At 54.3% G+C, this 15,543-nt stretch overlaps 1 protein-coding gene across 1 annotated transcript; it reads right to left on the bottom strand.

The window, feature by feature from the left end:
- Positions 1 to 90: 90 nt before the first annotated feature.
- Positions 91 to 14,721, bottom strand: POLDIP2 (DNA polymerase delta interacting protein 2). Its single transcript, XM_038759139.1, has 11 exons — positions 14,563 to 14,721; positions 10,008 to 10,089; positions 6,484 to 6,581; positions 4,553 to 4,649; positions 4,270 to 4,345; positions 3,803 to 3,910; positions 3,409 to 3,545; positions 2,753 to 2,779; positions 2,229 to 2,354; positions 1,306 to 1,385; positions 91 to 575 (listed from the first exon to the last, which is right to left on the bottom strand). Exons 1-11 carry the CDS (start codon positions 14,715 to 14,717, stop codon positions 461 to 463), a joined length of 1,101 nt encoding a protein of 366 aa, XP_038615067.1. The 5' UTR covers positions 14,718 to 14,721; the 3' UTR covers positions 91 to 460.
- Between the last annotated feature and the right edge of the window lie 822 nt (positions 14,722 to 15,543).

Genomic DNA, 15,543 nt, shown 5'->3' on the forward strand with positions numbered 1-15,543 from the left:
AAGGGGTCCGTCGACTTCCCACCCCCCGCCCTCCCTTCAACTCCTGGAGTTGACGGGACCACAGCCGGCCTTCCCCCTCTCTCCTACGGGGCCCAGGCTGTGCCCGCCCGTTGGCCCGGGGCCAGAGAGCAGGAGAAAGAGTTGGCGGCTGGGCGTGCGCTGTTTTATTGAGCGAGGCTCCTGTTCCAGAATGACTTTTGGGGTGACAGCGGGAGGGGCCCCGAGCTTCCGCAGGGCCCGTTCCCGTCTCCCCCTGCGAGGCCCACTTCGGAGCTGGGCTTTCAGTGGGCCGGGCAGACTTCCCGGGGCCCAGCCGGGGGAGCTGGCCTCGGAGGAGCGCCCGGGGCGGGTGGTCTCTTTAGACAAAGCGGCTACAACCGAAAGAGAGCCCAAAGGAGCCGCCGTCCGGAGCACCCCTTTCCCGGCGCTGGTTCCCGGGGCAGGTCCGGCTCCAGCCCTTTTACCAGTGAAGGCCGGAAGGCGGCGTCTTCTCATCCTTATTGCTTTCCAGGGAGAAGGGGGGGATCCTGACATCGAAATGGGAGCCGTCGGGCCTCTCAAAGCGGAACGTGCCCCTGCCGGATAGAGAGGAGCCGGCTCAGGGACGGAGGGGAGGGCAGGACCCCCCCCCCCCCCCCCCAATCCAGCCTGAACTGGGCTTCCCACCCGCTTCCGTTCGGATGCTACCGCCGGCTGTGGCCGCGTGGGAAGGGCTTGCCTCGGTAAGATCGAACTCTCCCGGCCGCTTGGTATTCCCTCACTCAATCCTATTTATTGAGCGCTTACTGTGTGCAGGGCACTGGACTAAGCGGAGTGCTCTGCATCATCATCATCAATCGTATTTATTGAGCTCTTACTATGTGCAGAGCACTGTACTAAGCGCTTGGGAAGTACAAATTGGCAACATATAGAGACAGTCCCTACCCAACAGTGGGCTCACAGTCTAAAAGGGGGAGACAGAGAACAAAACCAAACATACTAACAAAAAATAAATACAGCACACAGCAGGGGCTCAGTAAAAACCTACTGCTCTCCAAGTTGGAATGAAAACCCTAGCCCCTGGGGCCAACTGGGCTCAGAAGAGGCCAAGACCCTGAGATGGGGTTGTTCACGGGCCCGGGACCTCGGACGGGCATCCGGAGAGATTCCCAGGGAGCCGGAGGCGGTGGCAGAACGGAGCCCGCCGCCTTCTAGGACCCCCAAGGGCCCGGCAGCCTCCCCCCCACCGCCCGGGGGTCTGGACTGACTGGGCAGAGCTAAGCGACGCGGGGAGGAGGAGGAGGAGGCCGGAACCAGCCCACTCACCACATGTGTCCGCTGGAGGCCTGCAGGGAGACGTGGCTGCTGTACTGGAAGGCCGGCTGCTCTTTGGACAACACGGGCTCCTGGAGACGGGAGCAGGGCTTAGGTCAGTCGGGCCCCCACCCCGAGAGCCTTGCGCCCTGCAACGGAGGCAACGCGCCGGGCTGTCGGACATAGCTTTCATTGCTGCCATCGTTATCATCAATAATGGTAATATTTATAATCTCTGTCTCCCCCTTTTAGACTGTGAGCCCACTGCTGGGTAGGGACTGTCTCTATATGTTACCAACTTGTACTTCCCAAGCGCTTAGTACAGTGCTCTGCACACAGTAAGCGCTCAAATACGATTGATGATGATGGTAATAATAATAATAATCATGGTCGTGTTGCTAGGCACCTTCTTTGTGCCAAGCACTGAGCTAAGGGCTGGGATAGGTACAAGATAATGCCGTTAGACCCAGTCCCAGTCTCACACGGGGCTCAGTTTAACGAGGAAGGAGACCAGGGCTTGAATCGCCATTTTACAGACGAGGAGACCGGCACAGACTTGCGCGGCCGATTAAGTGGCAGGGCTGAGATTAGAACCCAGGTCCTCAGAGGCCTCTGCTCTTTCCTCTAGAGCGTGCCGTTTCCGCGCCGGCTAGGGCGGGGATCTTCTACCTCCCCCCCCCAGGCCCTGTGGGGCTGGTTACGTTGCCAACTTGTACTTCCCAAGCGCTCAGTACAGCGCTCTGCACACAGTAAGCGCTCGATAAATACGACTGAATGAACGGTCTGCGGGTTCCGCAGCCCCCCGTCTCCCCAGTGCCGACGGAGGGGCAGGCCGCTGGGCCAGTGAGGGCGGAGGCCCCGAGACCCTCCCAGGGAGGGAGCCCCCCTTTCCCTCCCCATCTCCCCACCAAGGGGGTCAAGCGGACCACACTCACCCTGCCCACCACCCCCCGGCCCCGGACCGTCTCCAGGGTGCCGGACAAGCTGAAGATCCTCCAGTGGCGTTCCCGGAGCTGTACCACGTCGCTGTCCAGGTTCTCCAGGCGGATACAGTAGCGCCACTGCCAGGAAGACGGGAATTATTCATCCATTCAATCGCGTTAAGTGCTTACGGGGTGCAGAGCGCTTGGGAAGTACACGTTGGGAATAATGCATTAGTCCACAGTTTGGCCTCCGAAATTCAAAGCCAAGGCAGTGTCAGCTGCAGCGGGCTAGCCCACTGGCTCCCACCCACTGAAAACTGACCATCCCTTCTCCCTTTCCCCGCTCCTCCACCCCCAGACCATTCATTCATTCAGCTGTGTGTCTACTGCACGCTTACTGTGTGCAGAACGCAGTGCTAAGCGCTTGGGAAAGTACAACACAACAACAAACAGACCCGCTCCCCGCCCGCAGTCGGGCTTCCAGTCAGCAGCCCCAGAGCCGGGGAGGAGACAACCTTCCAGAAAGAGGGACTCACCCAATAGACGTGGGAATTCTGGGCTTCCTGGAAAGGAAAACACAGGGAGGTTACGCCACGCTAGCCGGCTCCGCTTCAGGATTCCCGCAAAGCCTGTCCACCCCGCGGGACGCCCCGGGGCGGCCGGCTCTCCCGTCGTCCGTGGTTCGTTCTCGGCGGGGCGGGACGTGGCGCTCAGCCCAGTGGCCGCCTCCAGCCTTATTTTGTAGTATGTTTGGTTTTGTCTCCCCCTTTTAGACTGTGAGCCCACTGTTGCGTAGGGACTGTCTCTATATGTTGCCAATTTGTATTTCCCAAGCGCTTAGTACAGTGCTCTGCACACAGTAAGCGCTCAATAAATACGATTGATGATGATGACATTTACGCCCGGCCTAAGGATGTGTCTGCCCGTATTCTTCCGTCTGGCCTCCCGCGTTAATGTGAGACGTCCTGATGGGCGGCTCCCACTGAACTCCCCTCGATCCAACGCACCGCGCTTTGCGGGTGCTTCTTAAACTCGCGGACTATGGCTACCGTGAGGGCAAGGAACGCATCTGTTCTGTTCCTGCCAAATTCACCCGGTCCCCCTCTCCCTTCCACTCAGGTCCCTGCCGCCCGCCCATTTCTCCCCCCGACTGTCTCTGCCCTCCCGCCGGGGGGACGACAGCCAGACGCACCCGCATGCCCATGTAGAAGGGGATGACGGTCACGCGGATGTTCTCCGTGGTCTCTCGGTGTACGTCTGACAGCTCCAGCCACGGGTGGTTCTTCTCCTGCCAGGCTCGTAGGGTGTCCCGGGCCACAAAAGGGGGTGCTGAGGGGGGAGAGGGCGGAGGGAAAAATCGCGAATCCGGAGGCAACACGGGCCCGCCTCCAGACGACCCGCTCTGGCTTCTCCTGGGAAACGAGCGCCGCTCTTCCCATCGCCCCTCGGGCCCCTAGCCTTTCCCACCAGGCCTTATCGCGTGGTTTCGGGTTTGGAGTGGGGAGCCCGGGACCAGAGGCCTGAGGGGGCTCTCGAGGCGGACGCCCCCCCGTCTTAGGATAGGGCCCCTGGGCTGCGGCGGGCACCTTTCGCCTGGTCGAAGAGGAGAAACCGCTCAAAGAGCTCGTGCTGGATGGGCACCTGGTCCGTGGAGGTGTACGGCAGGATGTCCTCGTGGCTGACGTAGTCGAGTCCTGGGGAGAGGTGAGGGGGGCCAGATCTCAGGGCCACTGAGATCTTCGGGTGGAAGGCCAGGAGAGGGGCCGCAGAGCGAGCGAGAGATCCGGGGAGGCTCTTCTCCCCATCCGAGATGTTCTGAGCAGGAGGAGGAGGGAAAGCCCTAACATGCCCAAGGCTTCAGGGGCCAGAGGCCCCTCGGGAAGTAGATTCCGAGTGGGATCGTTAGCTGACGCACCCCGGGCGAAAATCCGCCCCTCCCCTCCCACCACGGCCCGGTGGAGGGATCCTGCTCCGGCCAACCCCGCCTCCACGCCCCATCATTCCCCACCCCCAGGGACCCTGCTGCACAGCCCCCCGGCCCCCAGCCCCTCACCTGGTATGGCGTAGAGGGCCCGGCTGTCATCGTGGTTGGCTAAAAACGTCACCGCTTCCGTCTGAGACCTCTGAGACTGGGACAGAAGGGGACTCGCTCGGGGAACTCCGTCGCCTGCCCGTGCCCACGGCTGGGGAGCGGCCCCCGTCCTGCCACGGACCCTCGGCTTCTCCCAGAGACTGGCTGCTTGCAGAGGTGAGGAGAAGCCCCACTTTCCTCCCTCCCCGCTCACCCAGTCACGAGCTGGGGAAGCCCTGGGCCCCCTCTGCCCTCTATCACTTACTATATACGGACAGTCCCGGGCATCAATCAGCACTTGGTAGTACGTGTGGGTTTTGCCTTTGACCTCTTTGGAGCCGTGGCCGGCTGGGTTCTCCGTTCTGTGGGGAAGAGGCAGAGGCCAGCGTACCGGTCCTGACTCCCATCCGGGGAGAAGAGGAGAAAAGCAGTATCTCCCTCTCCCCCCCGGCCCCCCTGCCACCGCCCTGGAGGCTGGCTCCATCGCAAGATGAGAAGCAGCGTGGCTCAGTGGAAAGAGCCCGGGCTTTGGAGTCGGAGGTCGTGGGCTCGAATCCAGGCTCCGCCACGTCTGCTTAACATGTAAGGCAAGTCACTTAACTTCTAGTTACCTCATCTGTAAAATGGGGATTAAAACTGTGAGCCCCATGTGGGACAACCTCATCGCCTTGTATCCCCCCGGCGCTTAAGAACAGTGCTTTGCGCATAGTAAGCGCTTAACAAATGCCGTTATTATTATTAAGATGCTGCCTGGGCTTCCACCAGATTGAAGCCATCCAACCCCAACGAACAGGACCTTCTTTATCTCCTTGCTGGAGTGAGAAGGGAGCCCCAGGCCCGATCCTCTGCCTGTGGCTGGGGCCGTGGGGGGTCAGAGCTCTTGGGTTCAGGGACCCCGACCCAAAAGAGACACGAGAGAGGCAGACAGCGGTCTGCACTCCATTGCCGGCCCCCTTCTCCGGCCACCGGCCCGAGGAACCCAATGCCCGGGAGGTCCAAGAGCCAAAAGGACTTTCCTGGGGTCCTCAGGGACTGGACGGGGCAGAGCCAGATTGGGCCATCCGGGAGGTTCCTGAATTGCCGGAGCCAGCCCAGAGACAGATCAGACCCTAGTCAGTCAGTCAGTCATATTTACTGAGCGCTGACTGTGTGCAGAGCACTGTAGTAGGCTCCTGGGAGAGTACAATATAACAATAAGCAGACACATTCCCTGCCCACAACAAGTTTAGAGTCTAGATGTTGAGACAGGCATTAATATAACTTTATATTCTAGGGATGTGGGAGCAAAGAGAATGAGCATTCGCCTTCTGGCCCACTGGCCCGCGGCCCTAAATGCGCTTAGAACAGTGCTCTGCACATAGTAAGCGCTTAATAAATTCCATTATTATTTATTATTCCTTCCCTCGACAGGACCCAATAGGAGTTTCTCTGGCTTTCCCCCGGCTCTACACGGCCAAATGCCCAATCCTCAGCTCTTGAGGAGACAGTCTCCCAAAACTGCAGGGACAGTCTCCCGAAGCCCCGGTCTCTCCCGTGGCCCGGGCTCCCTGAAAACTCACGGACCTAAGACAGACGGAATGGAATCCCCTTTTAGACTGTGAGCCCCCCCTTTTAGACTGTGAGCCCACTGTTGGGTAGGGACTGTCTCTATATGTTGCCAATTTGTACTTCCCAAGCGCTTAGTACAGTGCTCTGCACACAGTAAGCGCTCAATAAATACGATTGATGATGATGATGATGATTCGCCCGGGCCTGAGGCCAGTCGGACGCTAAGAACGACTCGGCGGGTGATGGGGTGACGGCTCAGGAGCCGGGACGCTGGAGCTGGGGGGCCCCTTCGGGGGGTCCTTCCTTCACTCCATCCTATTTACGGAGCGCTTACGGTGTGCAGAGCACTGTACAGAGCGCTTTGGAGAGTGTGATGTAACCACCAACAGACACGTTCCTGGCCAAGGGACTCGCGGGGAGCGGTCGGGTTTGTTGTTTCGTTGGCCCTCCGCCCCACGGCAGTCGGGTCTCTGGCGTGTGTGGCTACCAACTGAACGCTCTGGTGCAGTACGGTTTGCCGGGAGATTTGCAATTAGTTTCTGCCCCCAGGGCCCGCGATTCTGCCCTGGCCCAAGCCTCCCGGCCGGGCTGGACTGACCCTGCTCCCCGAAGGAGCTCTCCAGAAACGGACGAGGCGGGGAAGCTTACTTTTCCGGGGCCGCGGACGCCACGTCCCGGTCGTACAGCCTGGCTTGCCAAGGGAACAGGATGACGCCCCGGTATCCGAACACGCTGTGAAGGAAGAGCTGCGAGGGGAAGGAAGAGGGTCGGGGGGCGAGGGGTCACCTTGACCCTTCCGGGGGTCCCGGGGCCGAAGCGTCAGAGGGGCACCCGCGGCCCGGGAGGGGGCTGGGTTCCTCCCCCGCATTCATTCATTCATTCAATCGCATTTACTGAGCGCTTACTGTGCGCAGAGCACTGGACTAAGCGCTTGGGAAGTACAAGTCGGCAACATATAGGGATGGTCCGAACCCGACAACGGGCTCACAGTCTAGAAGGGGGAGACGGACGACAAAACAAAACATGTAGACGGGTGTCAAAACCGTCGAGAATAAGTAGAATTATAGCTATATGTACATCATTACTTATATGCACATTCATTCATTCAATCGTATTTATTGAGCGCTTACTGTGTGCAGAGTACTGTACTAAGCGCTTGGGAAGTCCAAGTTGGCAACATAGAGAGACGGTCCCTACCCAACAGTGGGCTCCCAGAGAAGCAGCGTGGCTCAGTGGAAAAGAGCACAGGCTTTGGAGTCAGAGGTCATGGGTTCAAATCCCGGCTCTGCCAGTTGTCAGCTGTGTGACTTGGGGCAAGTCACGTCACTTCTCTGGGCCTCAGTTACCTCATCTGTCAAATGGGGATGAAGACTGTGAGCCCCCCGTGGGACAACCTGATCACCTTGTAACCTCCCCAGCGCTTAGAACAGTGCTTTGCACATAGTAAGCGCTTAATAAATGCCATCATTATTATTATTATTATATTATTATTATAGAAGAGTGGGCTCACAGTCATTATATTATATATAATATGCACATATACGCATGATTATATGCACATCATTATAGTATATATAATCTACATATACACTCTATCCTCCCTCAGTTGCCTCATCACCTCAAACCACCAGCTCCTTTGGTGCCGCCATTCCCTCCTCCCGATGCATTTTCCTCTCTGACGTGCTTTTTAACGGGCACGGCTACTCCCACCCTTCCCTTCCCACAATTAGATCCCGTCTTCCATAGCCAGGGCGAGGATTCTCGCCTTCCCTCCAGGCTGTGCCCACCAACCACTCCCGCCCCCGCGGACTACATGGGGAAAGACGGAAAATGAAAAGCCAACGGAAAACAAATTAACGCACAAAGCTTTCTCTCCTCCCTGCCGGAGCCCTGCAATCGGTGGTGGCGGCTTAAAGGGATCCCCCTCATCGTCGACGGCATTTCTTGAGCCCTTATTATGTGCGAAACACTGTGCTAAGCACTTGGGAGAGTCCAAGCGAGTTGGTGGATGCATTCCCTAGGCAACTCGCGAGGTGAACGGACTGAGCGGGAATGTGGAAAACGGCTGGCTGACACGGGCGGCGAATCAATCGATCGTATTTCTTGCGCTCCTACTGAGAGTAGAGCACTGTACTAAGCGCTTTGGAGAATACAACAGAACAGAGTCGGTAGACAAATCCCCTGCCCACAACGAGCTTACGGTCTAATGGGCAGCCAAGACAGAGACGGCAGCAGACCATGAGGGAGCTTAACCGGTGGGGTCTTTTTTGTTCCACTTTTTGTTTCCTTAATAGTATTGTTTTTTATGCTATTTATTAAGTGCTTACTATGTGCCAGGCACTGTACTAAGTGCTGGGGTAGATACTAGATAACCGGGTTGGACAGAGGCCCTGGGCTCAAAGTCTTAATTCCCATTTTACAGATAATGATAATAATGATGTTGGTATTTGCTCTAAGCAAAGCACTGTTCTAAGCGCTGGGGAGGATACAAGGTGATCGGGTTGTCCCCCGGGGGGCTCACAGTCTTCATCCCCATTTTCCAGATGAGGGAACTGAGGCACAGAGAAGTGACTCGCTCAAGGCCACCGGGTAGACAAGGAGCGGATTCGAACCCACGTCCTCCTGCTCCCAAGCTAGGCCATGCTGCTTCCCTTAACCGCAGCAAGAACTGGTTGAGGTCACACCAGGGTCTGCTATTGCGGGGTAACAAATATTCTTAATTTAAAAGAAAGGTGGGGTGGGGAGGGGAGAGATATTAAGGAGATTGTAAACCTAGGGGGAAGAGAACGGCGACCGATATCTGATTACCTTGTATCGATTTCTACACCTTGCGAAGTGTTAGGCCTATATAAACCATTTCAGGGTTACTACGGCGACCGATCTGATTACCTTGGATCGATTTCTACACTTTGCGAAGTGTTGGGCCTATAGAAACCGTTTCAGGGTTACTACGGCGACCGAGCTGATGACCTTGGATCGATTTCTACACTTTGCGAAGTGTTAGGCCTATAGAAACCGTTTAATAAACACCAAGGTTACTAGGTTCCTGTGACGGAAAGGCAACGGATCGGGATTACGCCAGCCTAGAAGGCAGTGAGGGGGCTCATTCATATTGGCACCTTTTCCCTGCAGGCCTCGACAATCATCCATTCAATCGTATTTATTGAGCGCTTACTGCGTGCAAAGCACTGGAGTGAGCTCTCGGGAGAGTATACTAGACGGACATTTCCCGCCCACAGCGAGCTTACAGTCACAATAAGCCTGTTCCCCCGCTCAGGCCTTTGGTGGACGAGAATTAAGAGCGGGCGCTGGGCTTTGAGCAGCAGGCAGATTGGACCGCGTGAACCCCCGGGTCTATTTAGCCAACTCCGGGGCGTTATCAAATGCCAAGCGGTAAAGCCCACCACTCTGCTCCTTCCCCGGGCAGGGCGTCCAGCTGGGTGACCCACGAGGACGACAAGCACCGTCAATTTCTGGGTTCTGATTAGCCGAGTTGTAAATCCGCTCGCCCGTCGGAGTGGCAGCTCCTCGGAGGCAGTCGCGTATCACGTGCTCTCGTCGTATTTTCCCAAGCGTTGAGCACACGATAAATATCTTTATTAGCTTGTTGTGGGCAGGAAATGTGTCCATTACACTGTCCTCGCCCAAGCGCTTGGTAGAGTGCTCTGCACTCGGTAAGTGCTCACGAAAAACGATTGATTGATTGATTGATTGATTTACTTCTGCGGCTACTACCGGCAGCCTTCTTGCCCTCCCGGGAACCCATCACCATCATCATCAATCAATCAATCAATCAATCAATCGTATTTATTGAGCACTTACTATGTGCAGAGCACTGTACTAAGCGCTTTGGGAAGTACAAATTGGCAACACATAGAGACAGTCCCTACCCAACAGTGGGCTCACAGTCTAAAAGGGGGAGACAGAGAACAAAACCAAACATACTAACAAAATAAAATAAATAGAATAGATACGTACAAGTAAAATAAATAGAGTAATAAATATGTACAAACATATATACAGGTGCTGTGGGGAAGGGAAGGAGGTAAGATGGGGGGGATGGAGAGGGGGACGAGGGGGAGAGGAAGGAAGGGGCTCAGTCTGGGAAGGCCTCCTGGAGGAGGTGAGCTCTCGGTAGGGCCTTGAACCCAGCCCCGACTGCCGGCACTCACCTGACCCGTTTCATATTTCCCGCTCTGCTTTGGCACCTCGAACACGCCGACGGTCTCCAGCACCTTGCCCTCCGGTCGGTTTCTGAATTGGAGAAAAAGAACTCGCGCTCCTCAGTTTCTCGGGGGGTGGCAGTGGGCGGGAGAATCCCCGGGCGGTCCAGCGATGGCTTTTCCTCACCAGCCTCCGTGACGGCAAGCCGAGCTTTCCCCAGAGAGTAGGGGTAAGCGCCTTGCTGCTTTCAACCGGGGACAGAGGAAAGGGCTAGAATTAAGCTCGTCGTAGCGGGGAATTTATTCGTGTTTATTGAGCGCTTACTGCGTGCAGGGCACCGTACTAAGAGCTTGGGAAGTACAAGCTGGCAACATATAGCTGTTGCTATACCCACTGTTGGGTAGGGACTGTCTCTATGTGATGCCAATTTGTACTTCCCAAGCGCTTAGTACAGTGCTCTGCACATAGTAAGCGCTCAATAAATACGATTGATTGATTGATTGATTGATTGATATAGCTCACTATTGCCTTCAAAGCTCTCCATCCCCTTGCCCCCTTTTATTTCACCTCCCTTCTCTCCTTCTTCACCCCCGCCTGCACACTCCACTCCTCCGCTGCCAACTGTGCCTCGCTCTCGCCTGTCCCGCCGTCGAACCCTGGCTCACGTCCTATCTCTGTAGTCTACACTGTGAGCCCACTGTTGGGTAGGGACCGTCTCTATATGTTGCCAACTTGGACTTCCCAAGCGCTTAGCACAGTGCTCTGCACACAGTAAGCGCTCAATAAATACGATGGATTGATATAGAGCCGGTACATTGTTAGTACAGTGCTCTGCACCCAGTAAGCGCTCAATAAATACGATTGATTGATTGATACCGTCCTCTCCCAAGCGCTTAGTGCAGTGCTCTGCACCCGGTAAGTGCTCGATAAATACGAACGGCTGATAAAATTAACCACCATCGCTCCCTGGCTCTATTTTCAAGCCGCGCGGCCGGACCCGGGCAGCCTGACGCGATAAACGGCACTTGGGTTGACGGGGTATTTCTTGTTCCAACCCGAGTGGTCCCCCCGGACCCTTTTCACAGTAATGTCAACGTCTTTTGGGGGGGACAAGCTATTTTTGGGGTCACCTTTCCTAGGCCCCGTCCCCATCTGGGGTAAGCGGCGCTTTCTTAAACAGGGCTGCTGGGACCCCCCCAAGGTGCCTCCTCTAAGCCCCCCTTTCCTCCTCTCCCACTCCCTTCTTCGTCGCCCTGACTCGCTCCCCTTATCCATCCAGCGTGGCTCAGTGGAAAGAGCCCGGGCTTTGGAGTCAGAGGTCATGGGTTCGAATCCCGGCTCCGCCACATGTCTGCTGTGTGACCTTGGGCAAGTCACTTAACTTCTCTTTGTCTCCCCCTTTTAGACTATGAGCCCACTGTTGGGTAGGGACTGTCTCTATGTGTTGCCAATTTGTACTTCCCAAGCGCTTAGTACAGTGCTCTGCACATAGTAAGCGCTCAATAAATACGATTGATTGATTGATTGATTGATTCTCTGAGCCTCAGTTACCTCATCTGTAAAATGGGGATTGACTGTGAGCCCCACGGGGGACAACCTGATCATCTTGTACCCCCTCCAGTGCTTAGAACAGTGCTTCGCACATAGTAAGCGCTTAACAAATGCCATCATTATTATCCTCCCTCCCAGCCCCACGGTACCTATCTGTAATTTATTTATTACTGATGTCCGTCTCCTCCTCTAGACCATAACCTCGTTGTAAGTCGGGAACGCGTCTGTTATCCTGTACTCTCCCGAGCGCTTAATACAGTGCTCCACACACACTAAGCGCTCTATAAATAGGACTGGTCAGTGCCGTTTCTCCGGTGACCGCGTGACCGATGTTCTGAAACCTCCTGGCTACGAAGGACTTGGAAGGGGGCCTTGAACTTGAGCCACTTTTCATTCATTCAGTCGTATTTATTGAGCGCTTACTGTGTGCATGGGTTGCTCCGAATCCTTCCCACTCTCTTTGCACATAATATGCGCTTCATAAATACCACTATTATTATTATTATCACCTTGGGCAAGTCGCTTTCCTTCTCTGTGCCTCAGTTCCCTCGACCGTCAAATGGGGATTAAGGCTAGGGGCCCCACATGGGACAACCTATCTTGTACCCCCCCAGTGCTTAGAACAGTGCTTGGCACATAGTAAGCGCTTTACAAATACCACTCCTCTGGGCCTCAGTTCCCTCATCTGTCAAATGGGGATTAAGGCTGGGAACCCCACGCGGGCCAACCTGATTACTCCGTAGCTATGCCAGTGCTTAGAACAGTGCTTGGCACATAGTAAGCGCTTCACAAACACCGCTGTTATCATTATTACCTTGGGCAAGTCGCTTCCCTTCTCTGTGCCTCAGTTCCCTCATCTGTCAAATGGGGATGGAGGCTGAGAGCCCCACGTGGGCCAACCTGATGCCCCTGCGTCTCCCCCAGCGCTTAGAACAGTGCTTGGCACATAATAAGCGCTTCACAAACACCATTATCATCATTATTATGACCTCGGGCAAGTCGCTTCGCTTCCCTGGGCCTCAGCTTCCTCGTCCATCAAATGGGGATGGAGGCTGGGAGCCCCACGTAATAATAATAATGATGGCATTTACTAAGTGCTTACTCTGTGCCAAGCACTGTTCTAAGCGCTGGGGAGGTTACAAGGTGATCAGGTTGTCCCACGGAGGGCTCACAGTCTTCATCCCCATTTTCCAGATGTGGTAACTGAGGCACAGAGAAGTTAGAGAAGCAGCGTGGCTCAGTGGAAAAGAGCCCAGGCTTTGGAGTCGGAGGTCGTGGGTTCAAATCCCGGCTCTGCCAAATGCCAGCTGTGTGACTTTGGGCAAGTCACTTCTCTGAGCCTCAGTTCCCTCATCTGTCAAATGGGGATGAAGACTGTGAGCCCCCCGTGGGACAACCTGAACACCCCGTAACCTCCCCGGCGCTTAGAACAGTGCTTGGCACATAGTAGGTGCTTCAAGATGGAGATGAAGACTGTGAGCCCCCCGTGGGGTAACCTGATCGCCCCGTAATCCCCCCAGTGCTTAGAACAGTGCTTGGCACATAGTAAGCGCTTAAAAAGCAACGTGGCTCAGTGGAAATCAATCAATCAATCGTATTTATTGAGTGCTTACTGTGTGCAGAGCACTGTACTAAGCGCTTGGGAAGTACAAGTTGGCAACATATAGAGACAGTTCTTACCCAACAGTGGGCTCACAGTCTAAAAAGAGCCCGGGCTTTGGAGTCACAGGTCATGGGTTCAAATCCCGGCTCCGCCACTTGTCGGCTGTGTGACTCTGCACCTGTATATATATATATATATATATATATATATATATATTTGTACGTATTTATTACTCTATTGATCTTCTAGACTGTGAGCCCACTGTTGGATAGGGAGCGTCTCTATACGTTGCCAACTTGTACTTCCCAAGCGCTTAGTCCAGTGCTCTGCACACGGTAAGTGCTCAATTCATTCATTCAATCATATTTATTGAATACGATTGAATGAATGAATGAATGAATGAAAAAATGGCATTATTATTATTATTATTGACTTCTAGACTGTGAGCCTGCTGTTGGGTAGGGACCATCTCTAGATGGTGCCAACTTGGACTTCCCAAGCGCTTAGTCCAGTGCTCTGCACACAGTAAGCGCTCAATTCATTCATTCATTCAATTGTATTTATTGAACACGATTGAATGAATGAATGAAAAAGTGGCATTATTATTATTATTATTGACTTCTAGACTGTGAGCCCGCTCTTGGGTACGGACCATCTCTAGATGTTGCCAACTTGGACTTCCCAAGCGTTTAGTCCAGTGCTCTGCACCAATTCATTCATTCGATCGTATTTATTGAATACGATCGAATGAATGAATGAATAAGTGGCATTATTATTATTATTGACTTCTAGACTGTGGGCCCGCCGTTGGGCGGGGACCGTCTCTAGATGTTGCCAACTTGGACTTCCCAAGCGCTTAGTCCGGTGCTCTGCACACAGGAAGCGCTCAATTCATTCATTCATTCAATCGTATTTACTGAATACGATTGCAATTCATTCAATCGTATTTATCGAATACGACCGCATGAACGAAAAAGTGGCATTATTATTATTATCGACTTCTAGACTGCGGGCCCGCTGTTGGGTAGGGACCGTCTCTAGATGTTGCCAACTGGGGCTTCCCAAGCGCTTAGTCCAGTGCTCTGCACACAGTCAGCGCTCAATAAATGCGATTGAATGAATTGATTTGCCCCAAGTCACCCAGCTGGGCCGTGACCTTTGACCCCCCCCCCCAAGCTCCTGCTCTTTCCAGGGGGCCACAGTGCTTCCCACGTGGGGGTGGGGTGCAAGCTGCTTCACTTGCACGGCCCCCAGCGCTTCGCGGAGTGTGGCTGCCTGGTCGTTCGTTCAGTCGTACTTATTGAGCGCTTAGTGTGTGCAGGGCACTGGACTAAGCGGTTCAGGGGGAGGGAGGAGGACGTGGTGTGGGGGTGCCCTGTGCGACCACCACCCCCCCCCCCAGGCCTCACCTGGACGACAGAAGCCTGTGTGTCGGTTTGGTGGCCAAGGGGCAGGGCGACGGGCCCTTGGCTCCCAGGCGCCTCAGCTCCGGGACGCCCGGGAGGAGCCGTGACCACCAGCGGCTGCCCAACGACCAGGCCCGACGGCCCACGCAGCCCGCCATGGCCCGGCCCAGACCGGCGGCAGTCCGCCCCCGCCCCGAGGCGCAACGCGCGCCCGCTCCCTTCTAGCCCCCCCGGGGGGGGGGGGGCCTCAGGCCGCCCTCCTCTCTGTGGTCCTTCCGGGGAGGGACGGGCGGAGGGAAGGAGGGAGGGAGGGAGGGAAGGAGGAGGCAGGGAGGGAGGGAGGCAGGCGCCCGGCCGGGGTCACGTGACAGGGCGGGGCCAACCGCCGTCGCTCATTCGTGCATTCCTATTGTTGTTGTTGTAGTAGTAGTAGTAGTAGTAGTAGTGGTATTGTCAGTAGTAGTATTGTCAGTATTAGTGTTGTTAGTATTAGTATTGTTAGTATCAGTATTGTCAGTATTGGTGGTGTTAGTATTAGTATTGTTCGTATTGTTAGTATTCGTATTGTTGGTATTAGTATTGTTGGTTTTAGTATTTTTAGTGTTAGTAGTATTAGTATTATTAGTTTTACTATTGTTAGTGTTAGTAGTATTAGTATTATTAGTATTAGTGGTGTTAGTATTATTAGTTTTAGTATTGTTAGTGTTAGTGGTGTTAGTGTTATTAGTGTTAGTATTAGTGGTATTAGTATTAGTAGTATTAGTATTATTAGTTTTAGTATTGTAAGTGTTAGTAGTATTAGTATTATTAGTATTAGTGGTGTTAGTATTATTAGTTTTAGTATTGTTAGTGTTAGTGGTATTAGTGTTATTAGTATTAGTGGTATTAGTATTAGTAGTATTAGTATTATTAGTTTTAGTATTGTAAGTGTTAGTAGTATTAGTATTATTAGTATTAGTGGTGTTAGTGTTATTAGTTTTAGTA

Source organism: Tachyglossus aculeatus, chromosome 17 (assembly GCF_015852505.1).
Source record: "Tachyglossus aculeatus isolate mTacAcu1 chromosome 17, mTacAcu1.pri, whole genome shotgun sequence".
Classification (NCBI taxonomy): Eukaryota; Metazoa; Chordata; class Mammalia; order Monotremata; family Tachyglossidae; genus Tachyglossus; species Tachyglossus aculeatus.